The 19,922-nt window shown below is 45.3% G+C and overlaps 2 protein-coding genes across 6 annotated transcripts in view; one reads left to right on the forward strand and one right to left on the reverse strand.

The window, feature by feature from the left end:
• Positions 1–19,465, reverse strand: part of LOC147625673 (cullin-associated NEDD8-dissociated protein 1-like) — a 44,317-nt gene extending 24,852 nt beyond the window's left edge. For 3 of the 5 annotated variants that reach the window (XM_086817184.1, XM_086817188.1, XM_086817185.1), the window contains exons 1-5: positions 19,330–19,465; positions 18,786–18,906; positions 18,525–18,694; positions 4,715–4,925; positions 4,230–4,395 (exon numbers count right to left, since the gene is read on the reverse strand). In XM_086817184.1, the coding sequence (XP_086673310.1) occupies positions 4,230–4,395; positions 4,715–4,925; positions 18,525–18,694; positions 18,786–18,821 (583 nt within the window). In that variant the 5' untranslated portion in view covers positions 18,822–18,906; positions 19,330–19,465. The remainder of the gene's footprint in view (positions 1–4,229; positions 4,396–4,714; positions 4,926–18,524; positions 18,695–18,785; positions 18,907–19,329) is intronic. The other 2 variants (XM_086817189.1, XM_086817186.1) reach the window with 2 other exon arrangements.
• On the forward strand, positions 9,172–12,082 carry LOC147625674 (uncharacterized). The gene is made up of 4 exons (XM_086817183.1): positions 9,172–10,676; positions 10,774–11,116; positions 11,208–11,369; positions 11,504–12,082. Exons 1-4 carry the CDS (start codon positions 9,214–9,216, stop codon positions 11,918–11,920), a joined length of 2,385 nt encoding a protein of 794 aa, XP_086673309.1. The 5' UTR covers positions 9,172–9,213; the 3' UTR covers positions 11,921–12,082.
• Positions 19,466–19,922: the final 457 nt, after the last annotated feature.

The following is a 19,922-nucleotide window of genomic DNA, read 5'->3' on the forward strand; positions in this document are numbered from 1 at the left end:
CCCTAATTTCTGAGCACCAATGGGGCTTTTGCTGTTGGTAAGCAGCCTGAAGATAGTCGCACTCTAGCTAACTACAATACTCAGAATTTGTCTACCAGAGGACCATTGTGGGCTAGAGTCTTCAACAAACATCTCCGCAAAAATCAAGGTTTCACCAGGACATAGAAAATTGGAGCTTTTGTGGAATCATTTCTTAATCGCAAAATTGAAGCTCATTGGTACATAGATTTTTGGGGCTTTTGTCAATTATGTGCAATTGACACATAAATTAGCCTATGCACAGTCCAACAGTGTAGTGCGAGTTGCTATTGGTGCTGGTGCGAGCTGGAGAAGGTGGTGTTGGTGCGAGCTGGAGAAGCCAGGAGCTGGGCTCAGATAGCATTACTCACTAATGTACGGCAAGCTCCTCCGGCTGCAGATGGCGAGCAGGAGACGGGTAGACGAGAGCAGGCGAGGAAAACAGCACGCGTAGGCCGGCGGGTGCAGAGCAGGCGATGGGGCAGGCTGGCGGATAGACAACGGGACGGCAACGGCAAGAGCGAAGTCGGCGACGGCCGACGCGAGTGTGGGCGGCAGACGGATCTGCTGCCGGACTGGCAACAACGATGGAGGAAAGTCACAAAAAACACGGTTTCCTGTCGGGTGCCGCATAAGCCCCAAGCGGGGTTTAGCTCCGCCCTGGGCCGCCTCACGAGCTGGGAGCTCCGCCGACGGGCCGGGGGGTGGTGGAGCCTTTCCCACTAGCTCCACCCTTTCTGGAGACCGAAATGGGCAGCTTGTGCCAACCAAGCGGCGGGCGGGCAGAAGGACTACGCGGCAGGTGCCGGACAGAAGGCCTGGCTGTCGGACGAACTGCGCAAGCGACGGAAAAACGCAGAAACCTCGCCGGAAGTCGGGTGCCAGACACTACACGAACAAAGGGAAGCAACCCAGCTCTGATACCGGAGTTGGGGGTTAGGGTTTTAGAGAAACAAAGACACACACACACAAAGATGGTACACAACAACAAGTGAGAGAGAGAGAGAGAGAGAGAGAGAGAGAGAGAGAGAGTTGGGGGTTAGGGTTTTAGAGAAACAAAGACACACACACAAAGATGGTACACAACAACAAGTGAGAGAGAGAGACTGCTACTCAAAGTAGATGAGATACAAAGATGTGTGGAGCAAGGGAGTTGACTCCACAATACCATAATACAATAAAATAAGTGTGGTGTCCTTTCACACCTAATATCCAAGGAAAAAAACCTAAAGGGAGAAAAGTGCCCTTGGTTAGCCCATGTTCACATGTGGCACTACTCATAGCATATGTGGCATAACTCATAGTATATATGCTAATAATAATTATCAATTTATATGGATGACATGACTTCAATGTACAAGCATTGAGAATAGGGGATTATCCAATACAAACACCAGTACACCATTTGGAAACCTGAGGATACAGACGAACAAGCACAAAGAGAAAGAAGGTAAAAGTGCCGGATAACTACGTAGCTCACTACTTCGAGAGTGACAATATGAACACGGCTTGCCCGTCATCTACAAAAAGAACAAAGTCACCGCAATCTCGGATGGAGGTGCTGGCAGTTGAAAGGCAGCTCTGATACCAATGTAGCATGCAATCGGCAGATCGTCGTAATGCGCAACAAAGCCTTCTTTATACCCATGAGTTTATGCAATTTCACTTTACTTGAGAGAGAAGAGAAGAGAGAGAGAGAAAAGAGTTGACATGATATTGGGTCCCAATTACCCATTGAAGGGGCTCCCCCCTGCAAGCAAGAGTATTTGCTTATATTCTTTGGAGACCTTTTTACAATGAGTATAAAAGATGGCTGAGGATTGCCCAACGCAAGGACGAAGTAGACCGAACGCAGGCTGAACCATATGCCATCCAAGCTCCTTTGTATAGCTCTTCGATGACCACTATGCAAACCTGGAACTGCGGGATGCACATGAATGCTCAAGAAACACTTTGCGGAGGCCTTGGAGCTGCAGCACAATAAAGTGCTGCTTTGCTGAATGTATGCACAAAGCCAAAGGGCTCTCTAGGCACACATCACTGATTGAGAACTGCTTGTAAACTGATTTGATGAGAATGATTATGCTGTGAATGAAGCGCTTGCTTATATATGCTTTTTAGATGCTGGTCAGTTCATCCATATGCTGTCGGCCTGTTTTTATGGGACAAAAAATGCTATTTTCACCATTAAATGCTGCGCACATTTCTCAATGTTGTCCTCTATGCTGGCTGCCTGGCAGTACTTACCTGACTACATCCTTATGTGACTCAATTCTGGTCAACTGAAGCACATTTGCTTCTTATGCTAGCCGATTGCATGCTAGGATACCCATATGGTTATCGACTGCTCACCATGAACACCATTCCACACGCAAGGAACCCAAGAAAGGACGGTTACACTCTCCCTATCTTCCTTGAAGCAAGATGCAAACCCTCAAGCACACAAACCTCCCTCTTGCAACACAACCTCACACCTTCTCACTAGCTACATGGCAAGAAGAAGGGACAAGAGATCTTTCACCCTTGCAACACACACTCTCTCTCACACAAGAACTAACAAGAGGACAACGGGAACAAGAGGAGACTTTGCACAAGAGCAAGCTCACACTCTCATTCAAAGACGAGACACAAGAAGCTTGCTAATGCAAAGACTAAAGCTGAGGTTGACCTCTACATGAACCTATCCGATGAATTCTCCAAGTGGGTAAGAGAACTAACACATGCAGACTCTCTATGGCTGTAGACACTGACCTACGTAGCTCGTGCCTGACATGTCCTGAACGGGGGCTCACAATGGGGCCATGGCATACGACAAAATATTCCTAAAAAAAGGTATTCCTATTGTATGAATGGTGCACTGATGTAGAGCCAGTGTGTCACATAGCACTCAAGTGTAAGGTGCATGTGAGAGTCAAAAAAGAATGCCCACTTTCTCCGACACTTTTTGGACTCTACATTGACCAGCTGGGTTGCACAGGCTCATGGCTAGCACAAATTATGATACCCCTCCTCCTACATGCAGAGATGACATATCCTCACTTCGGACTCAGCTAAGGGATTGCGGTGACATCTAGATGCACTGCAGGCACTTTGTCATGAGAGGGACCTCACAGTGAATCTTGGGAGAACCAAGATAATGCTCTTTAACACTTCTTACTCTTTAACACTTCTTACCACGTGTCTCACAGGCCATCTCTCACGTACAGACAGGATGTGATTGAGCGTTGAGGACTAGGCGTGAGTAAACGGCCAGTTGCATAGTGAATATTGGGCCAGAAAATGTGATCCCCAAGTATACATATGACCAGAACAGAGAGCAGTTCTTGCCCAATTGGACAGGCAGTGCTTCAAGGCCCATGTACAGGAACCCAGAACCAAATGTTAGTTATTTGTTCACCTGGCAGTGATGTACAGGGCTGCTTTCTGGGGGGCAGATTTGGGAGTGGATGATTGGAAAAGAGTAGAGAGATTGCAGGTTTTGATGCTCTCACACATGAGTGGGAGTAAGACCTCAGTGCCACATGCTACAGTATCGACACAGTTTCGATCAGCCCCTTTGGTTATTGGTGCTATGTTCCAGACATAGAGAGATTGGACAAGAGTACAGAGATTGCAGGTTTTGATGCTCTCACACATGAGTAGGAGTAAGCCCCCAGTGCCACATGCTATTGGTTTTGACAAAGTTTCAATCAGCCCCTTTGGTTATCGGTGCCATGTTCCGGACTCACACATACCTGCAGCATGTTATTCTTTTGTAGAGTTAAAAATACACCAAGGAGTCTACCATTTCGTTAACTGCAAGAAATTTCCACCACCTCTATGTCAATGAATGAAGCAAATATTTCACTAAAAAACAAGTGCGAAGTCTTTAAGGCACATTAAGCTAAAGTGCTGTGACTCTCTATCACAAATTTATTTGATTGTTGACAGCACACAGAGCACCAGAATCAGAAGCTGAATACTCAAGCCTGCCATAAGCTTGCCTAACCATATCTTACTGCATACAAGCCTGCTACACCCCAAAACAGGATACAGGATCCGCCAAACAAAGAGACAAAAGGGAAGCTATCCCTCATAAACTACCTGTTGCCTAATGCCAGAAATTTTCTAATATTTCTGTCCCTTGCATTAATCAGAAAATACCTGGAGAAAGCAGGTTGATGAGTCACATGAATACCATAATAGAGCATAGCTATCTATGGTGTTCTTACCAAGACATTGAATGGCACGTTTCCGAAGGCCAGCTTGACTTGAAGTGAGTTGCACTAGCAATGAGCTCAACAACTTCTCGTGCTCTGATACCATCAAATTGCCAAAGCGGTGAAGTACATCACACAGAATATCAAGACACTCGCCTTTAACTTCTGTGCCAGTATCCTAAAAATCATCATGACAATTTGCCATATCAAAAACAAACTCATAACTAGAGCATTCCAAAATAACTTACTTATCATGAGATTCTTTCCACAGCTACGAATGCAGCAATCAAAGATTTCTTAACATGCAAGACCCTTCCACCAAAAGAGAGACAAATCTATGTAGTAAGGATCTCAATGAGACAAAATTTGCAGAGTTGTGTTTGAAGCAAACCAAACAAAGAGTGTTACACTGCATCAAAAATATAAGTGAACAAATTGGAGACATGGGGTGACGGACAGAAAGACATAGAAATCTTTACTATCTTGTTGATACATACTGTTGCAGTGATGCCTTTCACCAGCTTCGGAGAAAGCAAAGCCACAACACCTTGTGCAACGGAGCCACTATTGATTTCTGCAATAACTGTCTTTAAAGCAATGCTCGCAATGTCACGTTGTTGTTCCTTCCCTGTCAACAGCCTTGTGCATAGTGTATCTACTATTTCTACTACCCTGCTTTCGTTGACCTTTTTTACCAATGGAGCCAAACTGTAAAAAAAGCAATCAGAGTTCATGAATGTCCATTTTAATCACCTGAATACGACAGACATGTCAAACAGAAAAAATTACTTTTGGTTGTTTACTAGCTATTATGCATGTTTGAATGCAGTTTAAAAGAGCTTATAACAGGAGTAGAAAGCACACAAGAATTTTATGATCAATGAAATGGCTGTCTTATAAAAAGCCAGAGTTGAAAATTCTTTTAAGTTCTAGGAAACAAATGTGGACGACCACCCTCTTCTCCCCTTTTTCTCCTTTGCACTCCAAGGTTTTACTAGGAATATATGGTAAGACCTTTTAAACGCACCTCAAGATAAATAAATCTTTCAAAGATGTAAATCTCTGTGTCAAGGTGGCTGCAAACAATCCTTATGTTTTCTGCAGAGAGTACAAGTCTTTAATGGGTCAGTCCATCTAGTTGCTCTATATTATCTAAGGACCTCAATCATCTGACTGGCAATCCATTGTCATTTGAGCAGAGGATTTGTGAGCCAAATCAACTATTTACCTCCATTAGAATGTCAAACCAAGAGCCTACGCATGCACTATGTTACATTCCAAGGCCAGGGCTAGTTAATAGGTCTAACTTGGGGGTTGAGGCATCTAAAGGGGAAGGTTAGTGGTTAATAGAGGGATTAGGCTAATTATGGCATCTAAGTATAGAATGGCTATATAAATCAATTATTGGCTCAAATATGGGGAGAATCAATGACTCTACACCATGTGTCCACATAGAGGGTCCCTTCCACTTTGAGTTTCTTGCATAGGGCTAGAGCGTAAGCCTTGGGGGATTCCCTCTCCTTTAATCCTGTCACCCTCACATGAAGAGCACGGACCTTCCTCTTCTCCTCTTCCAACATATCATGTATGATGGGAGTGGGTGTGGAGTGTTTTCTCACCACTTCTGTCCATTCTTTCTCTACTTCTCGCTTAACCACTACGGTCCATCCTTTCTCAATCTCCTTCTTGGTGCTTAACCACTACGGTCCATCCTTTCTCCGTCTCCTTCTTGGTGGCCACTAAACCTTCCTGCTGCAGTTTGTTTTTTAAACTTTCAACCTCTGAAGCAAGGGAGGGATTAATTTCCCCTTCTTCTTTCATATGTGCTTTGCATACATGTAGCTTTTCCTTGAGGTCTTCAACTTGTGCTTTCCACTTTCCCACTTCGATCGCATGGGCTTCCTTGAGCTCTTTAATTTCCCTATCCTATGTATCTTCCTGGCATATCAAGATGTCCTTGATAACTTTCAGCATGTCTTTTGCCCATCCACCTAGGGGGTGCTTCTCTGGCTTCTCTGAGTTTGCGAGCACGTGTTTCTACATCCTGTCAATGATTGCATTTAGTTCTGAGTACAAGGCCTCCCGTTTCCGGGATCTCTTCATCTTGGTGCAGGCGCGCGCGTGCGAGAGAGAGAGAGAGAGAGAGAGAGAGAGAGAGAGAGAGAGAGAGAGAGAGAGTGCACAAATAAAGAGAGATTTTCATGACTCAAATGATGTGACTGTGTTGTATTTCTTCAATCAAGTACAAGCCTCTCCCGTATGACATCATTGCTTAGGTCAGTATACGTAAAATATCTAGATATTTAGACGCACCCGAGTGGATTCACACACCCACACACATATAAAGCCTTTTTAAAGGCTCTTCACACACACTTATCATTTGTTACTTGGATAAGGCTTGTTCTCCAACATGGTCTACGCACCCGAGATGGTTTCTTGGACACAAAAATGGGCATTGCAGCTCAAGTGTCAAGTGGAAAGCATTTATGGCAAGCTCTCAAGGATTCGGGAGAGATCTAGCACTAAAACATGTTTCTCTAGGGTGCTCACATGCATTTCTAATAAAGCGGAAAACAAAGGAGCATGCTTCTAAAAGCTAGGAGGTTTACTATTTTTGGACAACCCCCATTGGAAATTCCCTTTGCATCATTACGTCCATAAGCTAAGCAAATGGGAGTTGTTGAAGCAACTTTGACAGAACGTCTACAAGGTGACATATTTCTAGATTGTTATTACGATCATCGAGTCTGACTTGGGGATGGTCACCGCGACGGCACTCGTAGTGTGTGGCCTAGTGGTATGGGACGACAAATCTTACCACAAGGAAGCTTCACCCAAGATGTAGCTATGGCCTCCAGCTCGAGGGTGAGTCCAGAGTGGCTCTAATAACTGGGAGGTAAGCCTTCGTCGCGGCCAACCCCTCTTGTAAACATTCCTAAGAAGGCAGCGACAACACTGAAGGTCATGACACAGCTAACAAAGGTAAATCCTTTGAAGTGACCTCGACATCGGCAACCTCTTTGTCATAGACCCAAGCCTAATCATCAACACTATCCAAATCCACAAACACCAGTGGTTCGTGGCAAACTCATATATACCGTCATAAGGCAAGATGAATCTGTACTTACGAGTAATTTTAAAAGAAAGAAGAGAATCACCAAAAACAAACAAAATTTTTAAAAATAAAAGCCTTAATAGAGACACCCACGAAAAATTAATAATAATAATAGTAATAAAAATTTTAATAATAATAATAGTAATAACAACCTTGCTTCCGAGAAAGCCTATGCTTTGATAACACTATAACCAAAATTGGGACCCGAAACGATAGACCAACACTTCAAATACCAGACACAGCATGAACACACAATGGAAGAATCGTAAATAATATAATCACACCGCACTAAGCCAGAACGATCGGCCCCCCATAGGAACTTCTTTATTCAGATAGAAGCTTTTACAATAAACCAAGGTGCGGGTGCACCTTGCATATAGCACCGGATTTTCCACAAAGCATCAACAAATCTCTTGCCCAAATATCTATCTGGTGCCAAGATAAAACATTGCACCAAAAGCCATCCGAAAACTGTCTCAAATCAGCTCATAAACAAACCATGAAACTGTCAAAATACGCAGCGGAGATGATAACCAAATCTGAGACCACAAGAGCAAGTAGAGTGCAGAAAATAGACAGCACAAGAGAAGGAGAGAGATAGGCGTGTAACTCTTCTCTATACACAAGATCCCGAAGATGAAAACAAGATACAATGGTGTGGGGGCCATGGGGCCATTTTATATGGCCCCATACATGGGGTCGGCCTATTGAAAAGGCAGCCGACTAGGCCTACATGTCCACGACCAGCCCCATCCACCAGTCGGCCAGTTGCGCACAATCGGCCTGCATGCATGAGAGGTCAGGGACCAAAAGGGGCAATCGGCCAACATCCAAAACCTCTGACCAGCAGTCGGCCAGTATTTGGATCACCCAGGGTGCAAAAAACTACCTCCCACACCTAGTAAAAATAGGAAAAAATGGGGAAAAAATACGGGGAGTGAGGAAAAATGAGGAAACACCTACAAAGGGCGGGCACACCCACAACAGAGGCCTTGGTGTCTGATAAAGACAGGAGATGACTTCTAACACCCCCTCTCAGCTCCTGGCTGTGAAATCAACCCTAGGGAGCTGGAGTGCCGCTTGAGCGTAGCCTGAGGTAGAGACTTCGTGAAGAGGTCCGCCGCATTGTCCTCCGTCGAACAATAAAGTAGCAAGATGTCACTAGCCAAGATCTTCTCACGTACAAAGTGATACTGTATCTCTATGTACCAGGGTTGGGTCAGGTACGCGTACTCTTGCATTTGAGGCGTTCTAAACGTACGTACGTTTTTGTACGTACGGAACGTTAAGGGCGTTTGCTTTTTTTTTTTTTCCACGCGGCGGTCTCTTTAATGCTGCGCGTCGGTGGTCGTTTATTTGGGGCGGGGCTGGGCTGGCCGCCGCTGGGCTCATTAGCCTTATTATTTATAAGGCATGGCCCAAATAATGGGCCAAACTTAAAGTAGAAAAAAACAAAAAAAAAACGGGTTCGGCGGGCTGCAGAAAACGGGCGCTATTAAAAAACGAAAAAAGTAAACGGGAGAGAGAAAAAAAAAACGGGAAGAAAAATGAAAAAAAAAACAACGCGGCCAGCAGCGCGGCGCACACACACACACTCAGCAAGGCTGCAAGCAATCTCTCTCTCTCTCTCTCTCTCTCTCTCACACACACACACACACACACACACAAACATGTCACACACACACTGTACACACACACGACTGAAGGTTGAATAATCTCTCTCTCTCTCTCTCTCTCTCTCTCTCTCTCTCTCTCTCTCTCACACACACACACACACACACACACACACACACACACAAACATGTGACACACACACACACGACTGAAGGTTGAATAATCTCTCTCTCTCTCTCTCTGTCTCTCTCTCTCTCTCTCTGTGCCATGGGCAAGAAACGACATGCCTATTGGAAGCTTCACACACTCCAAGATGATGAGAAGAGCAACCAATGGAGATGCCGGTATTGTGGAGGTGACTTCAAAAGTTCAGTTACTCGCCTCATCTCTCATGTATCGGGTCTCGGTGGCAATGGCATTTCAGCTTGCAAATCTGTGCCACGCGACATAGCAAATAAGGTGATAGCCGAGCAAAATTTGAAGGCTTCACAGGGTGCAGCCATGGCAGCTGAAGACGAGGATTTGTTGGATCCTCTTCCTCCTCGAGCTGCATTTGTTAATCGAACGGCTGCTACAGGATCCTCTAGTGCAATGGGGCAGCCTAGTAGAAAGAGGGCAAGAGTAGAGGAGAGCATTATGGAGGAAGGTGCAGGTTCCGACATGCATTGTGATAGTTCTTCTAAACAGCAGACCACTCTCCCATCTCGCATCTTTAGCACCGCATGGGTAAAGGAGCGGCAAAGGGTTGCCGAGATAGAGATTGCACGCACACTTATACAATGCAATATCTCCTTCAATGTGCTTCGCACGGACCAATGGAAGAAGATGGTTCAAGCAATAGCCGCTGTGGGTTCGTGCGAGGATTGGCACGGGGTCGAATACAAACAAATGAGGACACGCATGCTAGATGAGGAGAAAGCCAGGATAGATGTGGCGCTGCAACCAATACGGGACAGCTGGAGAAAGTTTGGATGCACCATCTTGTCTGATGGATGGGCCGACATCCGAAGGCGCCACATGATAAACATTCTTGTATCATCATGTTTTGGCACCTATTTCTTGCGTGCGGTGGATGCTGGTAAGGCAGGTGAGAGTGTTACAGCTGAATTTATATATCAGCACATTAGGCAAGCCATCATAGAGGTGGGTCCAGAAAATGTTGTACAGGTGGTCACTGACAATGCCTCCAACTGTAGGAGGATGGGAGAGTTGGTAGAAGGTGAGTTCCCAAGCATTGTGTGGACTCCATGTGCTGCACATTGCTTGGATTTATTAATGGAGGATGTGGGGAAGCTTACTTGGGTGCAGCCAGTGTTGGCGGATGCCAATCGCATCACCACCTTTTTCAGAAAAAAACACAAAGCATTGGCGCTCTTTCGCAGCAAGAGCCCCGGGCTTGATATGGTACGGCCTTCCAAGACTCGATTCGCTTATGCATACATGGTCTTGGAGCGTTTGCAGAGGCTCCATGATCCTCTACAAGCCACTGTGGTTGATCCAACGTGGAAAGATCCACGACATTGCAATTCAGAGCCTACAAAGTATGTCCAACGTAAGATCTTGGACGAGAATTTTTGGGAGGAGACAGCAAAGATTGTCAAGTTGCTGAAGCCGCTCTTCTTTCTCTTGCGCATGACAGACATGGAGGGATCTACCATGGGTCTCCTCTACCACATGTTTAGGAGGATGCGGCTAGAGATTAGCCGGTCCACAGTGGTGTCTCAAGACAGGTAAGCCATTGTCAAGTGCACGTCACATGTTTATCGCACCAATCATTTTAAATTGCTCTTATTATAACTTTGGTCTTGACTCTTTTTTCCTCTCTAGAATTAGAGAACTGAATCAGATTATAGAGACGCGTTGGGAGTACATGTCTCGCCCAATTCATGGCATGGCTGCACTGCTTCATCCTCTTTATCGAAAGGATGAGACCATAAGCAATCCAGAGCTTCTTACCATGCGCGACATGTACTTGGAGGCAACCTATCCTCAGGAGCAGCAGTCAGAGGTAAACAACTCCATGGTATCCTACATGCATAGTTTGGGTGCCGCTTTTAGCAGAACCTCATGCAACAAGGAAGACGAGGCAAAGGCCCCGATTAACTGGTGGTTGATTTATGGTTATCAATCATTCCAACTCCAACAAGTGGCATTGCGGGTCCTCTCTCAAGTGAGTGACAATAACTCCCTAAATGGAATTTGGAAAACGATGTGTGATAATAAATAGGTTTTGATTACTTTAAGACTTTTATTACTTGTAGGATTGTTCAGCTAGTGCGTGTGAGCGTAATTGGAGTGCCTACTCTCTTATTCATACAAAGATCCGCAATAAACTCAAGACCAGCCAGTTGGAACGCTTGGTTTATTGCCGAGCCAATCTTCGATTGGTTCAAAATCTTAAGAAACTTGAGCATCCTATGCAGGTGACTGATTGTGTCATAGAGTCTAGACATTAGTATATACAAGTAACAATATTATGATGCATGCAGCTGCCAGCATTTTTGGCATGCCATGGTCACAGACAATTCGCATTGAACATGTTTATTGTTGTTGACAGGTTGATCCTCTATCTCTGGAGCACGTTGCTACCGCAGAAGAGGCGCAGACCGCATTGAGAAACGAGCAGGAGGAGATAATTCGCCTGTTGCACAGAGAGCTGGAGAGTATAGACCGCAGGGTGACTCGGGCTTCTTCCAGGGCGTATGACATTGAGCCCAGTGGTGATGCGCATGTTGTGCAGTCGAGCGGGCGAGGTAGACGAGGCGCTCGGCGCGGGACTCGTCGAGGACGAGGACGACGCACATCTACCACATCACATGCGGAGACATCGACAGTAGCTACAGAGGAGATGCTAGATGATCATGAGGGAGTACCCTATGTAGACCCTGAGTATGATTCTGATGGGAATGTCCTTACCGATGGAGACGTCCCATCTGATTCAGCTTCATCATCAGGTGTTGATGATGATGAGTAGCCTTTGCAGGACCTAGGTTGACCGGGGCACTTTTTACTCTCTTTAGGAGAGGTTTTTTCCCCCGTGTCCTTTGTATCGGTTTCTTTACTTGTAGCGCTTTGCGCATGCTCAGAGTTTCTGTAATCATGATTTTACCTTATGTTCATTTGTATCCTTCTTGAATCTCTACTCTTTCAATGTTCAATGTTTAAAGTTTAAACCATTCAAAGTTTATGTTTCATGAATGACATTCAATGATATGTACTAGTGGATCTAATTTATATATATATTATATTGACGCACTTTACGTACTTTTGCTCGAAGACCGTACTGTACTGCGTACCGTACCCGTACCGTACCGTACGTACCGTACGTATGGACCTACCTTGCTATGTACTTGGTCCGGGCATGGAAAACCGGGTTCCGAGCAATAGCTATACAACTCTGGTTATCACACTGGATGATTGTGGGCTCCTTCTGTGGAAACCCAATCTCGCCTAGCAGCCTCCGCAGCCACACAACCTTGCAAGCAACACCACAAGCAGCCCGATACTCTGCCTCTGTCGAAGATAGGGCAATAGTTGGCTGCCTCTTACTGCTCCAAAAAACTGCTCCTGAGCCGAGGGTAAAACTTTAACCTAAAGTAGATCTCCTCGTGTCTGGATCTCCTCCCCAATCTGAATCACTCCAACCTTGGAGTCTGACTCCATCCCCTCCTGTGTAAAAGAGTCCTAGATCCTTCGTACTCTGCAGATACCGCAAGATCCGCAATCCTGCATCCCAATGAGACTTCAATGGCGTCTGCATAAAAGAGCTCAACAGCCCCACGGAGAAGCTCAAGTCCAATCTGGTGTTCAGCAACCAGATCAATGAACCAACCAACTTTCGATACTGCGAGGCATCAACTGGCTCACAAGGATCATTAACAGTTAACTTTGTATTTGGGTCCATCGGCGAAGTAATAGGCTTGCAGTTCTCCATCCCAAAGGCCTCAAGCAACTCATGAACATACCGCTGCTGAGAGAAAAAACCCCCTCTGGGTCTGCCAGATCTCCAATCCCAAAAAGAAGTGAAGTAAGCCTAGGTCGGTCATCTCAAACTCCTTTGACAAGGCAACCTTCGTCACGCCAATGTGCTCCACATGACCGCCGATGAGAATGAGATCATCCACATAAAGGATGATAATCGTAACCATGCGGCGTTTCGAAAGAGATACAGGTTGGGATCTGCAACCAATCTCTGAAAACCAGTCCGAACAAAGAAGGAATCAATCTTCTGATTCCAAGCCCTGGGAGCCTGCTTAAGACCATACAAAGTCTCACGTAACCTGTAAACCATCCCTTCTGATTCTAGAACAACAAAGCTTGGAGGCTGCTCAACATACACCTCCTCCTGCAGGTCACCATTAAGGAACGCAGATTTTACATCCATTTGATACACAGGCCACCTCTGAGAAGAAGCAAGGGCAAGAACGGTCCGAATCGTGGTCATCCGTGCTGTCAGTGCAAAGGTATCCTCGTAGTCGATGCCTGGCCGCTGAGCATAACCTTTAGCCACGAGTCTGGCTTTGTGTTTGTCCACCTACCCATCTAACGCATATTTGGTCTTAAAGATCCATTTGACACCAATGACTAACCGTTTCGATGGCCTCGGAACCAACCCCTATGTGTTGTTCTTCTCAATGGCAACAAGTTCCACCTCCATGGCTTTCCTCCAAGTATCCTGTGAAAGGGCTTCCTTAACAGAAGTGGGCTCCTTGTCCTGCATAATACGAGACATCAAAGCATAGTTTACCTGAAGAAGCTCCGCTGTATTGCTTTTGTCACGGACTCTGTGCGATCTTCGAGGGCCGTCCTCTATGGTCCACTCGGAGGGTAGCTCCGTGACACCTGACTCCCGAAGGGTGTCCATCAACCACCTAGGTACTCGAACAGATCGTGGAGCCTCCTACCGTTGTGGGGGCTCTACTCCAGCTGCAAGCTCAACCTCCTGTACTAACTGAGGTTGATCAATTGGAACAATGGTCTGGGAATCATCATCAGACTCCTCTAGATCTCCAAGAAGTGGCGGCTCGACAGTGGATACTGGAACATGCTCATCAAAGACCACATCTCGGCTGACAACAATCTCATTCCTCTTTGGATCATACAATCTGTATCCCTTGGAAAGAGAATTATACCCCACAAATATAAGCTTGCGGGATTTGGAGTCAAGCTTCCCCCTCTGCTTCTTCGGAATATGTACATACGCATCACTCCCAAAAACACGGAAGTGGGAGACATCAGGTTTCCTACCAAAGTATGCCTCAAACAGAGTCATATTAGGTACTGAAGTCGTTGGAGACCGATTGAGGGTATGGATAGCCGTTGCCATAGCCTCTCCCCAAAGTGGACGAGGAAGATCACGATGCTCCAGCATGCTCCTCGCCATCTCCACCACCGTCCTGTTTTTGCATTCTACAACTCCATTCTCTGAAGGCGATCCTGTATTGGCCAATTCCATCTTGATGCCATGGTCTGCACAAAATCTGAGAAATACATTCGAGGAGAATTCACCCCCTTTGTTAGCCCTGAGAGTCTTTACCTGCAATCCAAACTCTTTTTCCACCATCACGTGCCAATCCTTGAACCGTGCAAAAGCTTGGTCCTTCTATAAAAGAAAGTAGACCCACGTGAATCTGGTACAGTCATCAATAAGCAGCATGAAATAGAGAGATCCTCCCAATGATGGTGTCTGCTGAGGTCCACACAAGTCAGTGTGAATCAACTCCAATGGTTTTGAAGCCCGCCTGGAAGCCTGCTTCGGAAAGGAGTCCCTGTGCTCCTTACCACGTATGCAAGAACTACAACGTCCTTGCCTGCTGTTCTGCCAACATCTGGCAAGCCAACCACCACTGGTCCAGGAAAGCTCGCCGCAATGCATCCACATTTAAGTAGCCATAACGAAAGTGCCACAGATCTCCGACCTGAGAACCTGTCAATGAGGAGAGTGCAGAGAGCTTGTTGGTACCATTCTCTACACCCCCTTCCCAAACAACCTAGCCAGTCTCACGGTCCCGTAGAGCAACTGAATGCTCCTCAAATTCCACCCGAAAGCCAGTCTTACATACTTCATGCATTGACAGAAGATGAAAACCAAGAGCAGGGACGTAAAGAACACGGGAGGCATGCTTGCCCCACTTGCGGTCGAGAATAATCTCCATCCGGCCCTCACTGTGTATCCAAATGGTGGAGTTGTCGCCAATGAAAATGCGACCTGACTGTCATTTCAGATCCAAAAAGAAGTCTCATGACGGAGTCATGTGCCTGGAAGCACCACTGTCAAGAATCCATTCTTGGGTATCCTTTGCGGTGAAGCCAACTGCCTCCTCGCTCGAAGACGATGAAGCATCTGAGTCCATCATCTCTAAGTGCACAAATGCAGGAGTCTTTGCAGCTGAGACTGAAGAATCGGCACTCTTCCCAATCCGCTTAGGACACTTCCTCCAATAGTAGCCTTTCTCGCCACAATCATTGCAGGACCTCTCGGCCTTCAGTTTCTCTCGTTCTGTGTCAGGCTTCTTCACAAAAGACTTCTCCAGTGAAGCCTTCCCTTTGCCCTTGTTATTCCGACCTTTCGGTCGTTGGCCAGGTAAGGCCTCCGAACCTCCGCTCTGAGGAGGATTCGTGAATCATTCCCCTTGGTCCAAGACCATGGGCACAAGCTCCTCCCAGGTAATGGTGCTGAGCCTGCCACTAGTAATCAAAGAGGAGTAGAAAGCGGAATACTGAGCAGGCAAGTGGGACAACAAAGTAATGGCCGTATCTTCTGATGATATCTCCTTCCTAGCCTGGAGGACTTCCTGGTGAAGGACCTACACCTTGTTAATGTGCTGCCGCATCGTCGACGACTTTGCAGGGTTCATAACCCGCATCTGTACTTCCAAGGAAATCCTCTTCATGGGCGATACCCTGTTATAAAGAGAAGCCAAGTGCTACCATATGCCTCTGGCCAGCATCATATGCTTTACGTGATTGATTACTTGCGGTGTTCAATTGAGGAAGATAAATGAATGGACCCTGGCGTTGACACGATCCCACATTTGTGCCTGTGCCTCGCGGTCCTTCTTTGTTAACAGTAACTCCCCTTCCTCTGCTTCCAGCCGTGGAACCCCGATAACGATGAAATCAGCAAGGTCATATGACTCCAGCACAGACTCCATCATAACTTTCCAGATGCCGTAATTGTTCCCGTCCAACTGACAGGCCACTGGGAACGTGGGGAGAGTTGGGATCTTCACATGCTTCTCAGCCATCTCTAACAAATCTGCCATCACGGGGATGTAACTGAAAAAGGGTGGGTGGATGGAAAAAAAAAACTTTAAACCTGCAAGTGACTGTCCAGCAACTCAGCCCGCCTTCCTCTTGCTTCTTCTCTTCCCGAAGAGTCTCTAACAATCCACCAATCAGCAACGCAACAATCCCCCTCTTGCTCAAAAAACTCCAAAGATCTTTCAAGAGCCTAAGGCTCTGATACCATGTCAAAATACGCAACGGAGATGATAACCAAATCTGAGACCACAAGAGCAAGTAGAGTGCAAAAAATAGATAGCACAAGAGAAGGAGAGAGATAGGCATGTAACTCTTCTCTATACACAAGATCCCGAAGATGAAATCAAGATACAATAGTGTGGGGACCATGGGGCCATTTTATATGGCCCCATACATGCAGTCGGCCTGTTGAAAAGGCAACCGACTGGGCCTACATGTCCACGACCAGCCCCATCCACCAGTCGGCCAGCTGCGCACAGTCGGCCTGCATGCATGAGAGGTCGGGGACCAGAAGGGGCAGTCGGCCAGCATCCAGAACCTCTGACCAGCAATCGGCCAATATCTGGATCAGCCAAGGTGCAAAAAACTGCCTCCCACACCTGGTAAAAATAGGGAAAAATAGAAAAAAAAATACGAGGAGTGAGAAAAAATGAGAAAACACCTACAAAGGGAAGGGGCACCCACAACAGAGGCCCTGGTATCTGATAAAGACAGGAGATGACTTCTAACAGAAACAGCCCGGTACAGAGGCAAAAAACAGCCCCGAACTCCACGCCAAAACAGCCCCAAACACAGCCCATAGTATGGCCAAGGCTGTGAGAATCACCACTATACGGCCTGCCCCAATCGCAACCAGTAGAGAGAAAAAAAACAAAGTACAACCAGCTCTAGAAGAAGACAGAGAAAGTTGTTATATGGCCAACGCTCAGAGGAAACAAGAAACAAACAGCATTGTAGGTGAGGGAACACGCCGAGCGCTGCAGCTGAGCTGTACAGCCAGTGCTCAGGAGAAGAAGAGAGAAGGCTGCTGTGTACAGCAAGGGTACCAAACCTTCAACTCCACCGAAGACAGTAAATCCACCATGTCAATCAATTTCAAGATATCTGCAAAGCATCAAACTCATGCCCAAAGGTACTAAACCTTCAACTCTACCAAAGACGGTAAATCCACCATGTCAATCAATTTCAAGATATCTACAAAGCATCAAAAGATGGGTGAGAAAACAACTGCTTGCAGCTCCAGGCAAGTGGTGTTTACCCCAAATTCAAGGTAGTATTTTTTTCCTCTTTTGTTCCTACTCCTCAGCAATCTCCTTTTCCCCAATCTTTAACCATTTAGTCTCCTAATTTCTTACATCTCCATATGTTTCTTCTCTCCCCTTCTTCTCCATACACTCTCCTAATTTCTTACATCTCCATGTGTTTCTTCTCCCTTCTCCCCCCTTTCTTACATCTCCCTTGCCCCATTTCAAGCCCCCCTAAAATTATCGTTTATGTTTCCATTCCCGTACCTGTTTTCTCGTTTCTCATAACTGTGGAATAAAGTGCCATTCCATTTCTTGAAAGCAAGAAGCAAGTCCAACTTTATCAAAGTGCCTCCTAGAAAATCAGCATCATTACAATACTCAATTGACACCTCTCTATCATCTCTTAAGCTTATACTGGTATAAATTGGACTTACCTGCGGATTCCAAAACTTGCTGATAAAGAGGATTCTTATCGCACTGACCTCTCACCTCAATTGCTCATTGATGAGAAAGACGAAGTTAGAAGGTTAAGTAATTGGCCATACATAGTGATGGCATAAGTGGGACAAGCAATAGGTGAAGGCCACTGCATTAGGAGTGCAAGAAATGGTATATCCACATTATCAAGGGTGAACAACACAAATAGAACACGCATGTTGAGTTTTAAAGAAAAAAAAATATCACATAATGCTGACCTTTGTTATACATCCCACCCAAGTTTCTTTTCACATGCAGCATGATGCAATTCTCACTAATGTGACCTAAAATGTTCAAATGGCCCAAGGATCCATTTACATTTTCAATTTTCAGCATTTTCAAAGGATTGGGCATCTGCCAACTAAAAAGTATGGCTTCTGTAAAGGAACACAGCCATGATTAATCTCCCTGTGCTTGCTTGTACGAGGTCTACATAAAGATACATCCTATAATGTGCACCTGTTGCATCAATCAAAAAGGCATACAAAGGGACCTTTCAATGCACAAATGTGACTACCATCAGACTAACTGTGAAATAAAGTAGGCCAACAATCCCAAAAGCACCTCCATGCATCCAAGCAATAAGCTTACCATTTCACAGCAATCCCAGATATGTCCCCACTTGCATCATCAAGCTGTTGAAGAACAATGTGCGAGACTTTCCTCTCAACGTCAGAATCTGCCTTAAAAGTTTCTTTCTGCAGCTCGTTTAAAAGATCAGATGTGGCCATGTACCTATAATCCTTGTCCTTGGAAGCAATCTGTGCATAGAAAGGCTTTAGTTTTATATCATTTCCGTCACAGTTTTAGATCATAAAATGAGAAGAAAGCGCTCTAGGACACAAAGGTTACCTTCTCAAGGATAAGGCCGATTGCTAAGTTCGACATCTTTGACAGACTTGATCTGACCAGTAATCCTAAGAGTTTAGAAATGTGTGTGTATGTATCAGACCCTTCCCATCCAATATCTGTTCTGGTATATATGCAAGAAAACAAGATGGTAAGTAAGCAGAAACGCATTGATGGACAAACCCTAGCCTTCGCGGCTATAAGAGCAGGCCGCCTGCGATCAAACACGAGAAAGAAATGCAAATTGTAGACAGTTCTACAGGTTCTCAATAGTTCTAGCGATGAAGAAGCCAGAAAGCACCCGATGAAAGCAGAAGAAAAGATAAAGCCAATAGCAACGGAGTCTGGAGAACCCTAGCTTTAGGAAAGTAAGCAAAAGCCATGGAGTTTGCAAGAGCACATACCTGCAAGTGATCGAGACGGAGAAAAGCAAAAAAAACAAAATGAAAGGACCCTGGTCGGCTATGGAAAGAAAAAGAAACGAGCAGAAGGCAAAAGGCAGAAATCAGAATCTGATGAGTTCACCGAGCTAAAGAGAAAGCACTACCTGCCGTTGTCTCGACGATCGCGAGGATAGATCTTCCTCCTAGCGCTCCAACAGTCCTGTGCTGTGTGTGTGTGTGTGACGCCCAAAAATCTCTCTTAAATAGGCTTTGATAAACTTCCTTTCCATAACATACCCTAAACAAACACATCATAAATGCCCTTTAATGTCCTCGTTTTTAGATTAGAAAAAAATTTGGTGAACCTTTTAAATTTTAAAAAAAAACATCAATTCTCTCTCTCTCTCTCTCTCCATATAATTCTCTCTTGTTTTGCTTGGAGAACAACTCTAATATATAGAAATTAACAATATATATTTGTAAAAATTTAGATAAAAAGAAAAAATCAAATTAGAAGCGCTCTCTCTCTCTCTCTCTCAATGTTGACATGCATGGAGGCAATGGGACCAAGATTCTGTTTGCACATTAATTAATTAGTAGAGGCAAGAGGACCTTAGGTTTAATTAATTAACATTTAGGTTAGAAACCTTTAATTAATTAACATTTAGGTTAGAAACCTTAGGGACATTTTAAAAAAAGAAAAAAATCTGGAACATTCTCATAACCGCCTCAAGGCAAATATACAAAGTGAGCTGTT

Source organism: Cibotium barometz, chromosome 23, assembly GCF_041138505.1.
Source record: "Cibotium barometz isolate CiBa-2024 chromosome 23, ASM4113850v1, whole genome shotgun sequence".
Taxonomy (NCBI): Eukaryota; Viridiplantae; Streptophyta; class Polypodiopsida; order Cyatheales; family Cibotiaceae; genus Cibotium; species Cibotium barometz.